Source organism: Cebus imitator, unplaced genomic scaffold, assembly GCF_001604975.1.
Source record: "Cebus imitator isolate Cc_AM_T3 unplaced genomic scaffold, Cebus_imitator-1.0 Scaffold15, whole genome shotgun sequence".
NCBI classification, from domain to species: domain Eukaryota; kingdom Metazoa; phylum Chordata; class Mammalia; order Primates; family Cebidae; genus Cebus; species Cebus imitator.
Window position 1 is genome coordinate 6,889,657 of NW_016107330.1, and position 18,024 is coordinate 6,907,680.

An 18,024-nucleotide genomic window follows, 5' to 3' on the forward strand; every position below is an offset into this window, starting at 1 on the left:
CCCGGCCCTAATCAAATCTCTTTAAGGAACTTAATCAAATTTCTTTAATGTTTAAGTCTGTTCGTATCTGACATTCTGTTACTTGCAGGCAAAAGCAGCCTAGCTGACACACAGTCGTCCTCCTGCCCCTGGTCACCGTCTTACAGCTCAGAGGCCAACTCCAGAGAAAGGCAAAGCCCCAGTTTGGAGCCAGCTCCTAGCTCAAGCCAGAGTGCCGACCCCCTTCCTGGTCCTCAACTCTCCTGATGTTTAGCTGGGAAAACAGGACTGCCGGGACGGGGACAGCATCAGATGGATCACAGACTCCAAGCAAAGGCATGAGAGTTTATTTACAGACAAGACACAGCAACCAGCACCCACTCGGGCTCTGGCCAGGGGAGGTGGTAGACAAGACCCCAGATATACATAAATATATATAGGTCCCAGCACCACCAGCACCAGGATGTTCCCCAGCCAGGTCCCTGCCTGGGGAAGGACCAAGAGTCAGGCAGGATTGAGGGCACAGAATGGAGAGGGCCCCAGTCCCTGCCAGGTATCAGTGGTCCCCTGTTATGGTCCCCATGTCGGAGGAAGAAACTGCCCTTGGCCTTGAAGTGTGGACATTGAGGAGCATGAGGACAAAGAGACCCTCTGGAGGCGCCCCCATTCCTGTGTCCAGCCTGTGCCCTCAATGTCAAGGCCACAGAAGCGAAGTGCCAGCAGCAGCAGCTTGGGGAGCAGTGGAGACACTGCAGGCCCCTCCAGGACCATCTAGGAGTTGGGCATGGAGGTGGGGTCCCAGGCCGTGGCTGCCCCTCACCCAGGGGCCTCCCCCAGTTTGCTGGTGGCACTTGTGACTCGCTTATTCTCACGGAGGTTTCGGAGGCGGGCACTGAGGCTGCTGATCTCTTCCACGTAGGCCTGGGGCACCCACCCCTTCTCACCATCTGCCAGGCGGACCCCTTCCAACCAACCTAGGGACACACAGGCCAAGAACAACATCATCAAAGGGGCACCAGAGCCAGGACTGGAAGGGAACACCTCAGCCCTGATGCAAGCTTTGTCTGCACACTTGGGGCCAAAGTGACTTAATCTCAGCATCTCCTAGCTCCAGGAAGGACCCTGTCTCTGGCTGTCTTGTAGATGAACTTCTGACCTGTTTATCCTGATATCCTCTGAAAGGGTATTTCCCACTCTCCCCCATCATTCTCAATCTTATATCTTTACAAGCAGGAAGTTCCTCCTCTTGTCTAACCTGATTCCCACATGCTGTGGCAGATCAACACTTGCATAACCCTTCCCTGTGATGTCTTAGACGTCTAGCTGTCTCCTGCCCACCCAAGCCCCATCAGGGAGACTTTCCCAGGAGACTTCTCACCGTCACTGGTCCAGGTCCTCACTGCCAGGATGTCAGTCTTCTCCAAGGTCAGCTCATCCGGCTGCAGTGCCTTATATGTCCTAACACACTGAACCTGGGGACGATCTGACAGCCCAGGGGAGGGTCAGGGAGTCCGAAGGGCAGGATGGGCAGGGACGGGAGCATGGGTAGGACAGGGAGAGGTGGCAGGAGGAAGTAAGTGGGTGGGAAGGTGGCCACTGAGGCTATTATTCTTCTGCCACTACCATGCCACAGGCCTATGTTCAAGACAGGGCTGCCCTCTGCCCACCCTGACCTACTCCTCTCCTACCCGAAACACAAGTGCGGGTGAATCCAGTCCCTCCCAGCTTCGGTTTCTGCGTCTATACCAGCGGCTCTCCCCTCTTCAGTCAAGCCAACACCTTGCTTTTTTTTTTTTTTTGAGACCAAGTTTCACTCTTGTTGCCCAGGCTAGAGTACAATGGCGCTATCTCCACTTCCCACCACCTCCGCCTCCCAGGTTCAAGCGATTCTCCTGCCTCAGCCTCCCAAGTAGCTGGGATTACAGGCACTCCCCACCACGCCCGGCTAATTTTGTATTTTTAGTAGAGACGGGGTTTCTCCATGTTGGCCAGGCTGGTCTCTAACTCCGGATCTCAGGTGATCCCCCCGCCTTGCCTTCCCAAAGTGGTAAGATTACAGGCGTGAGCCACGGTGCCCAGCCCAACACCTTGCTTTTGACCTTCAGACCCCAACATCCAACTGCCCCCAGATACCCCACACAAAACAGTAATGGCCCCGTAATATGCCCCTAACGTCGCTCTGGTGCTCCCTTCAGTCCATCCTTCCCAACTGGGATTCTAGCTGCATCACTCCCCTGTTTAAAGCTCTCCAGGACTTCCCACTCCTCTTAGAATAACATCCAAACTCCTCCCTAAGTCCCACAAGGCCCTTCATGGTCTGGCGTCGCCCCCTGCTAGCCTCTGCTTCTCCCCTCAACTTTCCCTCCCTACTCACTCAAAAAGCTCCAGCCACACCAGCCTCCCTGCTGTTCCTCACTCTAAGCTCCCTCCTGCCCCAGGGCCTTTGCACTGGCGGTTCCTTCTGCCAGATGCTCTTCCCCAGATCTTTTCATGACAACCTCTCCTTATCCTTCAGGGGTCATATGTTAACTCCCAGGGACCTACTCTGACCACATGGGAGTAGGGAGCTCAGCCCCAGCCCAGGTGGGACTCTTAGCTCAAGCCAGAGCATCGACCCCCTTCCTGGTCCTCAGCTCTTTCCATTAGACAAGGTGGGCTGGTAGCATCAAAAGCCACAGACTCTGAGGCCAGGCCTGGCTTGAATCCCAGTTCTGTCACTTACTGGCTGTGTGACCTAGGGCAATTTTCTTTACCTTCTGAGTCAAGGTTGTCTCAGATATGAAAAATGAAGCCAGGTGTGGTGGCTCATGCCTGTAATCCAAGCATTTTGGGAGGCCAAGGTGGGCAGATCATGAGGTCAGGAGATCGAGACTATCCTGGCTAACACAGTGAAACCCAATCCCTACTAAAAAGACTAAAAATTAGCTGGGCATAGTGGTATGCACCTGTAGTCCCAGCTACTCGGGAGGCTGAGGCAGGAGTACTGAACCCTGGAGGCGGAGGTTGCAGTGAGCTGAGATCGCGCCACTGCACTCCAGCCTGGGCAACAAAAGAGAGATGGAAGGAAGGAAGGGAGGGAGGGAGGGAGAGTGGGAGGGAGGGAGGGAGAGAGGGAGGGAGGGACAGTGAGTCTACCTAGTAGGGTTGCCATGAGGATTAAATTAGAAATAACGCAAATACAAAGCCCCTAGCCCTGGGCCTGGCCTATGGCAGATACTCGGTGGGACAAGTTCCTGTTCTTTCCCTTTACTACCTAAAGCTCAGCCCTAACTCCTCTGCTCAAAAGCCTCCAATAAGGCCGGGTGTGGTGGCTCACGCCTTTAATCCCAGCACTTTGGGAGGTTGAGGCAGGTGAATCACTTGAGGCCAGGAGTTCGAGATTAGCCATGGTCAACATGGCAAAACTCTGTCTCTACTAAAAATACAAAAATTAGCTGGGTGTGGTGGTGGGCACCTGTAATCTCAGCTACTCAGGAGACTGAGGCAGGAGAATCATTTGAACCCAGGAGGCAGAGGTTGCAGTGAGCTGAGATCACACCACTATACTCCAGCATAGGCGACAGGGCAAGATTCTCTCTGAAAAAAAAAAAAAAAAAATAGCCGGGTGTAGCGGCAAGTGCTTGTAATCCCAGCTGCTACTAGGGAGGCTAAGGCATGACAATTGCTTAAATCCAGGAGGTGGAGGTTGCCATGAGCCGAGATTGCGCCACTGCACTCCAGCCTACTGTGTAGGCCCAGCACGATGGCTCATGCCTGTAATCCCAGCACTTTGGGGGGCTGAAAGAGAGGACTGCTCAAGCCCAGGAGTTTGAGGCCAGCCTGGGCCACATAGCAAGACTCTGCCTCTACAAAAAATAAAAATTAGCCAGGTGTGGTCATGCATACATGGGGTCCCAGCTACTCAAAAGGCTGAGGCGGGAGGATCGCTTGATCCTCCCGAGGATTGAGACTGCAGTGAGCCATGATCACGCTACTGCACTCCAGCCTGGCAACAGAGCAAGACCCTGTCTCAAAAAAAAAAAACCAACAAACCAAACAAACCTTCAGTAGCTCCCGAAGTCCACTCTAGGAAGGCTCTCTATGATCAGGTCACGCCCTGGCTTACCAGCTTCACTTCACACCCAAGGAGAAACCTTTATTCCCACTGGGCAGATCCCTCTTCACCTGCCACCAGCACCCCTACCACACCTCACACCCTGGCTCCGCTGCTTCTTGTCCTGTTTGCAACTGACGCAAAGACAGAGACAGACCCGGGCTCTGCTCTCAGCTCTGCTACTGACTGAGTGAACTTACGCAAGTCCATTTATCTCTGAACCTCTCTTCTAACTTGTAAAACAGGGGTGAAATGGGAGGATATGAGGCTTTGTGATCTCCAGAATGCTGCCTGTGGATACAGAGTCTACCTGTGCTATGTAAGTCCCGCTCAGCCTTCGAGATTCCTTGGAGCTACCTCTGACTGCCCCAGGCGTTAATCTCTCTCCCCACAGCCCTGCCAGAAACACAGCACCAAGGATGGGAGGGAGGGAGGGAAGGAGGGAGGGAGGAACGGAGGGATGTAACCGGTGGGGTTCAGCTACTACCTTCCCCCTCACTGATGACCTCCTTGTCCTCCTGGGGGCTGGAGGGGCACAAGGCTGAGATCCATCGCTGCTTCTCACTTCTAGGGAAGGGGGAGGCCGAGCTGTCACAACATGCAAGGTGCAGTTGCCCAGGGCAGGGTGCGGAAACCAGGGCTGGGGGAGCTGGGCATGATGTCCAGGCCCAGGACCCAGGTCATGCCTGCCCTACCCCGGGGCACACCCCACAGCCCTGTTCACAAGCCTGTGCTCCACCCAGCTCTGAGCATAACAACAGGCTCAGAACCCCCTGATGCCAGCCCTGCCTCTGTCCTGCCTAATACCATGATCCTTAAGCCAGAGATAGCAGGATACAGAGGTTTACATACAAGAGATGCCCAGAGTGAGGGGGAGGTGGCAGCTCCCCAGCACCACCTGTGGGGCAGGCTCTCCTGCTCTGGCCTCCAGCCCTGCCCTCTGCCCCTATGTCCTGCCCAAGTCAGGGAGGAGCTGGGCACTTGGGGAGAATCAAGGCCAGGATGTCACAGGGGTGCCCGTCCTGGGGAGGGGCCTCCTCTCTCCCCACACCCAGGCCCACTCACTCCGTCCGGGCCCTCAGCAGGAACTGGTGCTTCGTGTGCTGCCCGTGGAGGAGCTGGAGGAGGAACACGTGGCCAGGGATGCCCTGCAGCTTCAGGCTCAGGTCCCGCACCTGCAGCTCAGCCATCTTGGCATGGACGAAAACGGCGAACTTCCCTAGCCTGGAGGACCGGGGTGGGGAGGTCAGCCTGGCCTGGCCCCCGGCTCGGGGCATCCACCATCGGGACCAGGGGGGTTCTGACTGGAAGCAGGGAGAAGCGGGTGCCTGCCCGCCAGCTTCTCACAGCGTCCTGCTTCTGGATAGGGGCACTGCTCTCCCAGCAACTGGCAAAGTCCCCACAAGGAACCAAGAGTTTCTTCCCTGCTGGCTTGCTGCTGGAGGCTGGAGGTAGTGGAAACCAGTCCCTGGGTCCCAAGCACACTTTCCGCCTCTCTCTCTTTTTTTGTTGTTTGTTTGTTTTTGTTTTTTAAGACAGAGTCTCGCTCTGTTGCCCAGGCTGGAGCACAGTGGCATGATCTCGGCTCACGGCAACCTCTGCCTCCTGGGTTCAAGCGATTCACAACCACTCTTAAAACCTCTCTCCCAAGCATCTGTTCCAAAGAGCCAACCGGACAGCCCCCTGCAGAGTATCTGCCTCCCTCCCAGTATATAAGCCCCATGAATGCTGAACCTTGTCTCTCTGCCACTGTGGCTCAGCGTCTGACACTGCCTGGCCCACAATTTGGGCTCAGTAAGTACTTGCAGGCAGGATAGGTGAATGGATGGGTGGAGGGTGTTCTATGGAGTCAACCTGTTCGACAAAACTCAGCATCAAATAAAAAACTCAGCTTCTTCCACTCCAAACCAGACCCCCTTCACTGTTCTCCATTCCAGTGAAAGACGCCACCAGTTTGCCCACGAGGAACCTCAGACGTCATGCTCACCCCTTCCCTTTCCGTCCCCGCTCCACCCACCTCGTAGCTATGACCTGTCTTTCCCCCTTATTGTCCCTGGAATCCACTTATCCTGAAGCACCCTGCCACTTCTGGAGCATCTACGCTCTCCTGGGCAACTGCAAGACCCTCTGGCCTCTCCCCTTCCAGTTCATCTTCCAAATTGGCCAGGAGCAAAAACGTCATCCTTCTGCTTAACTCTCCATGGTCCCTGCTGCCTCAGAAAAAATCCAGCCTCTCTACCATGACCTTCAACATCCCAACTTCCCTCTGCTGCCCTGTCTCCTTTACAAATGCAGCCACATTAGGCTTCATTCCCAAACACACTCCACTCTTCTATACTGCCATGGCTCTGCTGTACTCCTCCACTCAAGCTACCTGTCTACCTGGAAAACTCCTACTCATCCTTCAAAACCCAGCTCAAAGGTCCCTTCCTCTATGAAGCTTTACTGATTCTCACCCCACACCAGGAACTACCACAGTACACCCTTCCACGAAAACCCTGATGATGTGGTTATCAGGATGTATTTTCACTGGCCTGAAAGCTCCTGTGAGCAAAAAACAAGTCTCATTCATATTTTGTCCCTAGCACTGGCCTGCTACAGAACAGAGACTCAGTGACAATTTGCTAAATGAACAAACAAATCAAGAATGAACTCTTCTTATAGCAAAACATGTCCATCTTTTTTTTTTTTTTTTTTAAAGAGATGGGGTCTCACTATGTTGCCCAGGCTAGTCTTGAACTCCTGGACTCAAGGTATCTTCCTATCTTGGCCTCCCAAAGTGCTGGGATTACAGGTGTGAGCCACTGTGCCCGGCCCACATGTTCACCCTTTATCCCATTCATCTTATCCACGAGTCTTCTACCTCGCCCCTCACTTATAATAATCCAGCTAATACTGAGCGAATGTTTACTGTGAGCCAGACACAGTGTTGCCATCAGACAGAGCTGGCCTCCCCCGGCTCCTCTACCTACTAGCTCCATGATCTGACAGTAACAGAGAAGCCTATTTCCCAGGGAGGTATTTGGAGGATTAGAGGGAATAATCCACATAGCATGCCTGGCACAGTGTAGGTACTGAGGAAATGTTGGCTGCTAGCACAGCTACGACTCAGGGCAGAGCTGCGGCCGCAGGGCCATGCTCCTAGTCTCTGCTCTAACTGGCTGAAGCCCACAGCAGCTCCAAGTCCTCAGCACACACTCTAGCCCCTGATTCTCCCTTCTGGAACATGGACCAGTCTCACATCTCTGCCTTTACTTCAGGAGCCTCCACCAAAGCCCAGGGTGCCCTGGCAGCACACCCTGGCACAGGCAGGGGCTCCCAGGCCCAGTGGTAGGGAGAAAGAGAGCCTGGCTCCAGTTTACCTACCCACCCCCAACTGCCCCGACTCACTCCTTCCGCCGGGAGAGCAGCAAGCAGTCATTAAAGAGGTGTAAGTAGACGGCCTTGCTGGACAGCTTCAACTTGGCAGGGGGTGCTGCAGGCAGTGGTGCCAGCTCAACCAGCTCCCCGTGCCGAACCAGCCAGCGGGCCTGAGAGATCAGCGGGAAAATCTAGAGGGATGGAGTAGAACGGGTCAGGCCCAGGGGCACCAGAGCACAGGAGGGCAGATGGGAGGGTGTGGGCAGCGATGTACTGGCCTGAAGACCCCAGGGCAAGCAGGAAACAAGAGCTGCCCCTTGGGGTGCCCATCCCACTGGCTGCAGACACCTTGCTCTCAAAGTGGATCTTCTTGCTCAGGTGAATGAGTTCCTCTGTCCTCTTCATGGACTGCACGCTAGCATTGCACTCCTGCACCAGCTGTGGGGGGGTTGTGGGGAGGTCACCTGTAGCCCCTCAGCCCTGGCTCCCAGAGCCCAGCCTCAGACTCTCACCTGGGGAGACTGGAGACTCTGACGGCTAGGGGCTGTTTTAGAGACATGCTGGGGGTCCGGGGAGCTTCAGGAGCCAAGCAGCCCCTGCCCTGCCCAGCCCAGCTCACCTCCTTGAGAGCGTTGAAGGCCTTAGTGGCCATGTCTTCTTCTTCAGAGCCCTGTGCTGTCCGCTTCAGGATGTTCTAGAAGGTGGGATCAGCACAATGTGGCAGGCCTCATGCTCCCCGAGAGCCGGCCCACCCGCGGGTGTCTCCCCCTCGCCCAGCCTGTGCCCTTGAGGTACCTCCACCAACATCTTGAGGCGAGTGATCCTCTGGAAGGGCAGGATGAGGAAGGAGGTAAGGGGCAGACGCTGGCACACGGGGGACTCCTCCAGGCGAGCCAAGATGCCAGGGAACCTGGGGTTCTCCAGGCTAGAAAATAGGAAGGGCTCTGGAATCACAGGTGGGCCTGAACTCCTGGGATTCACGACCCTGGCCATCCACGGGGTCCTCAGGTGCCTTCTCAGCACATCCTTGCTGCCCCTTGGGGTCACAACTCACCTTATCCTGGCCACAGAGACCCTTTCAGGGGCCCCTCCCCTCCCAGAGTCACCTTGCATCATCCACTCCTCAATGCCTGCACCTGCCTGAGACTCCCTCCAAGCCCCCACCCCTTTCAGAGCCCCCAGCCCTACAGCAGGCGCTGGTAGGTGCGCTCCTGGTAGGCCTGGTTGGTGACATAGGGCAAGTAGACTCGGCGGAAGGCCGGGCAGTGCTCCAACACCACGTCGCATACGCTGAAGCGCAGCACATCTGCCTCCAGCCGCTGCTCCAGGTCCTGCAGGAACCTGAAGGGTCAGAGCCAGGATGGAGACTCCAGATCTGGGAGCCGGCCAACCACAGGCTGAGTCTCCACCCCGGGGCCAGCCAGACTACTTCCTCACCTCTCGCTGGTGCTCTTGACCTCAGGCAGTTTAGAAAACAGCCACTGCTTGTCCTGTGCCCCTAGACACTCGCTCAGCTCGGCAGAACCCAGGAAGTGGCCCACAGCCACCGAGAGGCTGTGGATGTAGGAGGCCTCGGACGTGATCAGCTCAAACTTGGCCTGAGGAAGGGCGCACACGGGGTCGAAAGGGCCGGGCCAGTTCACCTCGGAGGCCCTGGCCTCGCATCCCCCGCCCCAGGACGCCACCTCTTTAGACACAGCCACACCTCGCGTCCTCGCCCCTGCTATAGTCCCATTCCTAATCTGGCGCCGGGTGGGCCAGACGACCCACCTCCTGCCGCGGGCAATTGTGCAAGCCCAGCTCAAGCCCTCGAACCCGCCCCTCCCCTTAGCCCCGCCCCGACGTGTTCTGCCCCCCGAGCCCCGCCCACCTCAGGCCTTGCCCTGGCCCCGGCCCCGCCTTTTCCCCGGCCCACCAGGCGTTTGCGCTCGGAATGGCTCCGCCCCTCATCCGCCCCTGCCCTATCCTAGGCTTCGTCCCGCTGGCTCCGCCCCCTACTCGCAACCGGGGCCTACCTCCCGGAGCTCCCGGCTCCGCCTCGCTTCCAGACGGCCTAGGGTAGTCAGGTCCTAGCGCCCGCCCGCCACGCGAACAGTCGCGCCAGCACCTCCTTTCTGTGTCCTCCTCCCTCCAACGCCAGGGTTCCCGCGAAGTCCCCGGACCGCGTACTCCCGGCCCGCCCCGCCCCGTCGGGCCCCCTCGTGCACCCACCTCCTGCAGCTTGCAGTCGCGCAGGCTCAGCGTGGCCAGGACGCCGCTGCCGCGCACGTCGGGGATGTCTTGCCACAGCGAGAAGGTGGAGCCTCGCGCCGAGCGCTGCGCCCGGAAGGAGCTGCTGGGGGAGAGGTTGGCGCGCGGCGGCCCCGGCCCCTCCTCCGAGCCCTCGGCCTCGTCCCCCGGGCCCTCCTCCTCCCGCTGCTGCCGCCGCAGTTCGCGGGCACTGGCCACGTCGCTGTATTCCTGATAGAGGACGGCTGGGGGGAAGACGGGCGGGCGAGGACCGTGGGGCGCCCGCCAACCCCTGCCCGGCTCCTCCCCGGCTGCCCCAAGACCCGGCGTCACTTAACCTTTGCCGCGCTTCGGATATCCGGACACAGTGAATTCATTCATTCATTCATTACATAAACAAATTGAGCACCTACTGCGTGCTAGATACCGAGAGTTCCATTCTCCGTTTCTCACTCGATCTCTACCTCCCAACTCTCCAAACCCCGTTACCTCCTCCCTGAGACCCCCTCCCACGTACAGTTGACACGTACAATTAAGGAGGAATCGAGACTGGCGCCGCTCGTTGGTGCTCCTGGACCCCAAAGGCAGCTCTTCCTGCATGTCTAGCCTACGAAAGAGAGTGCGTCACGGCCCTTCTTCGCCTGCACCCCGTCTTGGACCCAAGACCCAAGCGGGAGATGGTACCTGGGCTCGTGCCAACCACCATGGCCCTCTCTTGAGTCACCAGGGGCTGGCCGCAACACTCCATCCCCACTCGTCTCTGCACTTCGCCCCTCCATTCCAGATGCTTTCCCTGGAAAGGGCGAGAACTGAGGGTGAGGAGTCCAGAGACTGGCCCTGGTCCCCGGCCCCGGCCCTGGCACCCTGACGGCCTCAGGCGGCCAGTGAGTGGGTATCCCCCACCCCTACCCGGCATCTGGCTGCTCTCAGGGCCCATGGGAGGAGCTGGTACCTTCCCGGACTGCACCAGTGCCTGAGCCGGAGATGGGTGCCCTGGCTGCTGAATTCCGCCCCAGGCGCAGAGAAGAGTGCAGCCGGGTCATCAGCTCCGAGGCTGAGAATCGCCTCCGCTCAGGACCCTCGAGACTCACTCGGGTGGACCCAGACAGTTCCAGCGGTCTGGGCTCCTCTGTGCTCAGGGCCTGCTCTTGCACTACCTGGCCAGGCTCCAGGAAGACAGGGTGGGCCTCAGGGCAGCTGGGGACCTCTTCACGCTGGTACACCCGCATCTTGCGCCCTAGGGTTGGGGGGCAAGGTGTGAGAGCACGGTCTGGGGTCTCCCCCAACCTCCTCCCTGCTGCTGCCCTGGCCCTGAGCACCTGGGGAGGTTCAGGCGCCATGTCCAAGGAAAAGGGCCTGTGTTTCTGCTAGCATCTGGTTCCCATAGGGGTCTGCGAGAGGGGTAAGGTGAGCACAGGGCCTGACTGCAGTAGGCAGAGGGGCTGGGCTGCCCAGGATGGTGACTCCCTCACTGCATAACCTTGGACAAGTCGCTTGCCTTCCCTGAGCCCCGCTAGTCTCCTTATCACTAAAATCTACCACTTGTCCTGACTTTTGGGGGAACCTTAGGACATAAAGATTAAGGAGCTGCCCAGCCCCTCCCTATCCACCCCACTGTGGCACCCATACCCGCCTCCCCCAGGGTGACTCACAGGCAGACTTCTTCTCCGAGCCATGGCTGGCCCGGCGCTGTGGCTGTGGGTGCTGGGGACCCCAGGGTCCCTCCAGAGCTGGGGGCTGGGCACCAGGACAGTGCGGCCAGCTGCCAGCCCTGCTGGGCCGCATCCCCCCACTGGAGATCTCTGTATCTGAGCCTCCTGGGGATGATGGCCATAGCAACCCTTGGAGAGGGGCAGGGGTCCCCAGGGACCAGCGGCTGCCAGGAGCCCGAAGCTTCTCTGGGGCCACAGGGAAAAGGTCGAGACACACTGGGCTCGGGGGCTTCAGGGCGGGCAGCTCTGCAAAGGACAGACTCTCCTGCTGGCACACGGCTACAGGGCGGCGGACAGTGCCAGGTGGCCCAGCCAGGTGGGGCTGGAGGGTAGCAGGTGGCCCACAGTCCATTCCTCCTTTGCTCTGCCACCCACCTGGGCCTGCAGAAGAGAAGATATCAGACCCAGACAGGATAGTGAGGCTGGCCAGTCAGCCACTCCCCCTGGAGGCCTGGACAAACCCCTGTGTACACTTGTGTGCACGCATCTGCACAAATACACTCACGTCTAATTATATAGGAATAGCTGATACTTGCTTGGCATTGCCGGAAGGATAGGCCAAGCACTTTACACACCCTAACTCATTTAGTCCTCATAACAACCCTGTAAGTTGATGCTCTTATTATCCCATTTTATAGGTGAGGAAAGCGAGGCACAGAGAGGTTATTTGGTAAATGGTGGAGCCAGGATTCTAACCCAGCCATTCTAGCTTTCAAATCAGTGCTTTTAACCACCTTGTACCTTCTCCAACACACTGACATGTCACCAGACATGCAAATACATACATTGTCACACAAATCCATGTCCCAATATATACATCCACACTACATTTTCTCCCAAGTATAGAATGACACGTACATGTTCATAGACCCAGACATTTCAAACTCGGGCTCACACATTCACAGACACACTCTTTTTTACACGACCGCATACATTCACAGACACTTCCTCACAAACACGCCGACCCGTCCGATTTTTACAGAGGCACCCACGATTTCTCAACCTCCTGTCCCCTTCACACGCACACCCCAGGATGCACACGCACCAGCCCACAGGTCCTTGCTTTGATGTTTCTTCCCCCCAACCCCGACCCTCGCCCAGAGTTGTGGCCTTCAGCACTGAGTGGTGCCCACACCCATGCCAAGCTGGCTGGGAGGGTCACGGACTGGCAGGCGGGCCACCACCCAGTCAGGGGCTCTCCCGGAGAAGTTCAGGGAGATGCCCCAGCCCCCAGGATTGGAGTGAAAGAGGGGTTATTCCCCACCCCAGCTTCCAGCCCTGGGTGGCCAGGCTGGATGGGTCCTTTCTGGGCGGGATGTTATCCCTGGGAGGCAGCTTTCCGATCAGGACAGGGCTGATGATCTGAGAGGCCCGAGTCCCCGCAGCCCTTGCCCTGTGGCCCTCCGCCAGCCTCCCTCCTACAGCCCCTCACCTCTCCAGGCCCAGGCCCGCTTGCTGATGCTGTTTGGCTGCTCTGGCAGGGGAAGCCCTCTCTCTGCCCAGCCGGCTGGGGGAGATCCCACCCAGACAAAGAGTTTGATTCATCAAACCCTGTGGTGAGGCAAGCAGGGAGAGAGGGAGGGAGCAGGCAGCGGGCTGGGCGGGGGCCTACCCTAGCGTGGCCTCGCTGTGGGCAGGCCAGGCAGCCAGGACCCCCCAGAGGCCCCCTCAGGCCAAAGGGGCAGTGCCCAGCCTGGCAGGACCAAGAAAGCCAGGAGACGAAGACTGAGAGAGACCTAGAGAAACAGAGACCAGTTAGCCAGCAACCCAGAAACCAAGACCCCAAAACACTCAAAAACAGAAAAACCACAGATGCTGAGACATTCAGGGACTCAGAGATGGAGACAGAGACACTGACAATTTCAGACCAGCCAGATCCTCAGAGACACAGATGAAGCCCAGAAAAACCCAGGGAGACAGATGGACAAACATGTCATGCCCATGGGCTGCCAGTCTAGTAGCAGAGCCAAAAACGAAAACAGTTACAATCCAGGTTGGCAAGAGCCAAGCCAGAGGAGCCATCGGAGGAGGGTGCTGGACTCAATTCAACCTGGGTATTCCAGGAAGACTTCCTGGAGGAGGTCATAGGTAACTGCTCCATGGCTGAAATACCTAGTGCACTTACAGAGAAAGCCTTGGCCTGAACAGTGATAGTGTCAGTCACTGCTGGAGGCAGGAAGGGAGAAGAGGACCCAGTGAGAGATGGCTCGGTCTGTGGCAGGCCCCAGTCTCTCTGCACAGCTTCTCAACTGCTTCTCCCTGCTCCCTTCACCCCCACCACCTGGGAGGGTGGGAAGAAGGGGACAGGTGCTCCAAAGGGGCCCTCTCTACAGTGGCCACTCTGGTTTGTACCGTCAGCCTCTGTCCCTCTAACCTGAAGAGTGCCCATTTGAGCAAGTCTCCCTAAGCCTCAGTTTCCTCATCTGGCAAATAGGGTAGTATTTTTATCAGTCTTTCTCTAGACAGAAGGCGGCTCGGTCCTTTACACCGATGGGGAAGAGGAAGGAGCGAGGCTGAGACAGACATTACATTGCAGGAGTGTGCGGAAGGAGGCCCCTGCCCGCAGACAGGTCTCTTTCTCTGCAGGAATCAGGAGTCCTTGACACACAAGTCCTCCTTGCTTCTGGGGGCACACATATGCAGCATGTACACATGCCCCCTACCCCCTTGTATTTTGGGAGGGAGATTCTTGCATTTGGGTTCTGGAAGTCCCTGGAGGGCAGGGAGGGACCCTTCTTCCCATCACTTGCAGGGGTAAGGAAGCAAAACATTGAGGCTTTGCAGCAGGAGCACCCCCAGTTAAGGCCTCAGAGGAGAAGGCTAGGTGATTGTGGGGAGAGGGGACGTAGAAGGCTTCCCAGGGAGGTGAAGCTGGAGGCAGGTCCCAGCAGGGAGGTCAGGAGTGTGTCGGCCTCCACCTATGCTCAGGCCAAGGAGAATGAGAATGACCCATCTAGCTGCGATGCCAGCCCTGTGGCCCTCCAGGGATCTGGCACACCCAACCTCAATGCTGGAGAGCTAAGAGGGATAAGCTGGGTTCATATTATGTGTAGTTCATCTCTGTTAGAAAAAGCAAACAAAAACCTCGGAAAGAGAACTGGCCCCAGACAGCGGGGACATGACCTTCCCAAGGCATGATCTCTGGATAGAGACTCCAGTGTCTACTAGGCAAGGGCCATTGTGGAGCCCGAAGAGAATAACCCCCACCCAAGCTCCTAGGCCCAGTGTTGACACTGACCAGCTGTGTGGCCTTAGGCAAGTCATAGCCCATCCCTTGGCCTCAGTATTCCCATCTGTAAAGTGGCTCTTAAGGGATCCCACCACCACCTGATGGCCTCTCTAAGAAACGTGTCTCATCATAAATGTCTCTGGGCCAAGAAGGATGGGCAGGGGCCGAGGAACATACCCTTGGTGGGCGCTACTAATTACAGGGGACGATGGGCTCACTTAGCAAGGCTACCAGAGAGAGTCCCTGAATACCACCATGGTCACAGAAAGCATTTCTGGCCTCCTGTGCCTAGGTTTTCCCTGCCCCCTCCCAGGTGCCTCTTGCCCTGCTGCCCAGAAGAGTGGGGACCCTCCCAGGGCCTCTCTGCCCTTGAAGGAATAAAGCCAAGGGGGAGGTCATGGCTGGAAAGGGGATCCAGGCAAGGTTTACAGAGCCCTGGAAGGCCATAGTGGGTCAGGGCCAGGATCAGAGACCAGGCAGGCAGCACAAAGAGATCACTCAGAGGGGAAAACTGGCGGGAAGAGAATGGGATGGCTGGCACCCAGGTGGGGCCCTACCTCAGCCAGGGAGCTCCGTCCAGCTGCCAGCACAGTCCAGGGCTCCAGGGCACCCTGGGGACTCTGGGGTGGCAGCCAAGTCCTCAGGGGGCAATGTCAGCATGTCAGCATGGCCCCAGAGCCCAGCAAGGCAAGCTCCTGGGTATTGTGTGGGGCAGGGAGGGGGAGGTGAAGGAGGAGGGAACCTTGCGGAGAGGCAGCGGCTGTCTCAACGTGCCTGCTCCCCACCCCCCTTCCCCAGAACCGGTTTGGCTAGTCTGGGGTACGAGAGAGGGGCTGGAACAATGGAAGTCCTATGCCCAGGTGAGGCTCTAAAGGACCCTAGACCCAGGTCCTAAAGATGGGGGAGGCACTGCCTCTGCTCCTAGGAGACAGGTCACCACTCTTCCAGAGCTTCCCAAACATAAGCGTGCTCAGGGGACTTCCTGGAGCTGGGGGGCATCCCGGGAGCTTCACAGAGAGCCTCCCAAGCACTGGACTCCTCAGGGACCCTAAGAACCCCGATGACCCTCTCTGATCCTATTACTGCATCTATCAAATGGGAACATTCATCGCTATGGTAAGGAGACAGAAATTAATCCTGAAAGTTGGTGATGTGACATCTGGCATCCTGGATGGCCTCTCTCATCTAGCACAGCCACTCCTTGCAAATGATCCATCCTTTCCCACTGCCTGGAATGAACTGCCTCACTATCTCCAGTGGCCACCTCCACCATGAAGCCTTCCCAGACTACACCGATTGAGCCCTCAATAAATAAAGTCAAACAGCCAAGTCAAACCACTTGGAATAAGAATGGCCTGCTCTATGCCTGGCATGAAATCTTCTGAAGACTGTGGAAGGGGAAGCTGCACTTCCCCTAATACTACCTGCCATCGGTTTGAGCTCCCAGTATTGCCAGGCACTTACTGTTAATATGCAGATGTGTAAACATACTCATACTCATACTCATAGAGCTAACTTTGGTCACCTACTGTGAGCCAGGCACTGTCCTGATCCCTTCACAAGTATTTATTCATTTAATTTCTACCATTACCCTGTCAAGTAGATATTTATCAGATGAGTTCAGTTGTCCTTTGGTACCCCACGATCTGTGGGGAATTGGTTCTAGAAGCCCCCATGCCAAAATCCATGGCTGCTCAAGTTCCGTATATAAAGTGTCATAGTGTTTGCTATAACCCATGTACAGCCTCCAGTAAATTTTATTTTATTTATTTATTTTTGAGATGGAGTCTCGCTCTGCCACCCAGAGTGAGTGGTGCTCACCATAACCTTTGCCTCCCAGGTTCAAGCAGTTCTTCTGTCTCAGCCTCCCCAGTAGCTGGGATTACGGGTGCATGCCACCAAACCCTACTAATTTTTGGATTTTTAGTAGAGACGGGGTTTCACCATGTTGACCAGGCTGGTCTCAAACTCCTGACCTTTAGTGATCCACCCACCCCAACCTCCCAAAGTGCTGGGATTACAGTTGTGAGCCACCTCGCCCAGCCTATTTTATTTATTGTCAAAAAATAAAATAAAATGTACTCAAGTGACAGTATCTCACTCTGTCATCCAGGCTGGAGTGCAGCGGTACAATCACAGGGCTCACTTGCATTCTCGACCTCCTGGGCTCAGGCGATTCTCCCACCTCAGCCTCAAGAGGGGACCACTGGCATATACCACCACACCTGACTTTTGTATTTTTTGTAGAGAAGGGATCTCACCAGGTTGCCCATCCTGGTCTCAGACGCCTGGGCTCAAGTGATTCACCTCCTGTGGCCTCCCAAAGTGCTGGGATTATAGACATGAGCCACCACGCCCAGCCCTCCAGTACAGTTTAAATCATTTCTAGATTACTAATAACACCTTAATATACCTTAATACAGTGTAAATTCTATGTAAATAGTTGTTATCCTGTAATGTTTTTTATTTGCATTTTTTTATTGTGTTATTTTTAATTTTCATTTTCTTTCTTTTTTTTTTTTAGATTCAGTCTTACTCTGTCACCCAGACTGGGGTGCAGGAGCACGATCTCAGCTCACTGCAACCTCCGCCTCCCAGGTTCAAGAGCTTCTCCTGCCTCAGCCTCCTGAGTAGCTGGGACTGCAGGTACCCGCCACCACACCAGGCTAATTTTTGTATTTTTTAGTAGAGATGGGATTTTACCATGTTCGTCAGTCTAGTTTTGAACCCCTGACCTTGTGATCTACCTGCCTTAGCCTCCCAAAGTGCTGGGATTACAGGCATGAGCTACTGCACCCGGCTTATTCTCATTTTCTATGCGTGGTTGGTTGAACCAAAGGATGCAGAACCCGAGGTTATGGGGGCCACCTGTTTAAGAGGTTTGTACAAAAGTTAAGTCACGAGCATTATCCCTTTGAAATCTCTCATCAGTTCTATGAAGTCCCTATTTTACAGATGATATAGAGGTTCTAGGGATTAAATAACTTGCCCAGGGCCACACAGCTAATAAGGGGCAGGACTAGTATTGAAATCCAGGTCTGGCTGGACATGGTGGCTCACTCCTGTAATCGCAGCACTATGGGAGGCCGAAGTGGGTGGATCACCTGAGGCTGGGAGTCTGAGACCAGCCTGGCCAACATCGTGAAACCTGTCTCTACTAAAAATACAAAAATAGGCCGGGCACAGTGGCTCACACCTGTAATCCCAGCACTTTGGCAGGCTGAGGCCATCAGATCACGAGTTTGAGGTCAGGAGTTTGAGACCAGCCTGGCCAACATGGTGAAATCATTTTTAGTCTCTATTAAAAATACAAAAATTAGGCCGGGCGCGGTGGCTCAAGCCTGTAATCCCAGCACTTTGGGAGGCCAAGGCGGGTGGATCACGAGGTCAAGAGATCGAGACCATCCTGGTCAACACGGTGA

General features: G+C 56.2%; 1 protein-coding gene across 4 annotated transcripts in view; it reads right to left on the reverse strand.

Annotated features, from left to right (window-relative positions):
- Positions 1–304: 304 nt before the first annotated feature.
- The window catches only part of ARHGEF19 (Rho guanine nucleotide exchange factor 19), a 20,278-nt gene continuing 2,558 nt past the window's right edge, over positions 305–18,024 (reverse strand). Inside the window, exons 1-17 of one of the 4 annotated variants that reach the window (XM_017505257.2) lie at positions 15,160–15,375; positions 12,806–14,291; positions 11,314–11,754; positions 10,614–10,898; positions 10,346–10,454; positions 10,192–10,268; positions 9,644–9,906; positions 8,870–9,030; positions 8,621–8,773; positions 8,228–8,357; positions 8,052–8,126; positions 7,781–7,870; positions 7,463–7,623; positions 5,138–5,296; positions 4,560–4,639; positions 1,358–1,462; positions 305–953 (exon numbers count right to left, since the gene is read on the reverse strand). In XM_017505257.2, the coding sequence (XP_017360746.1) occupies positions 796–953; positions 1,358–1,462; positions 4,560–4,639; positions 5,138–5,296; positions 7,463–7,623; positions 7,781–7,870; positions 8,052–8,126; positions 8,228–8,357; positions 8,621–8,773; positions 8,870–9,030; positions 9,644–9,906; positions 10,192–10,268; positions 10,346–10,454; positions 10,614–10,898; positions 11,314–11,725 (2,418 nt within the window). In that variant the 5' untranslated portion in view covers positions 11,726–11,754; positions 12,806–14,291; positions 15,160–15,375 and the 3' untranslated portion in view covers positions 305–795. Of the gene's footprint in view, positions 954–1,357; positions 1,463–4,559; positions 4,640–5,137; positions 5,297–7,462; positions 7,624–7,780; positions 7,871–8,051; positions 8,127–8,227; positions 8,358–8,620; positions 8,774–8,869; positions 9,031–9,643; positions 9,907–10,191; positions 10,269–10,345; positions 10,455–10,613; positions 10,899–11,313; positions 11,755–12,805; positions 14,292–15,159; positions 15,516–18,024 lie in introns of those variants that run through there. The other 3 variants (XM_037730094.1, XM_037730104.1, XM_037730108.1) reach the window with 3 other exon arrangements.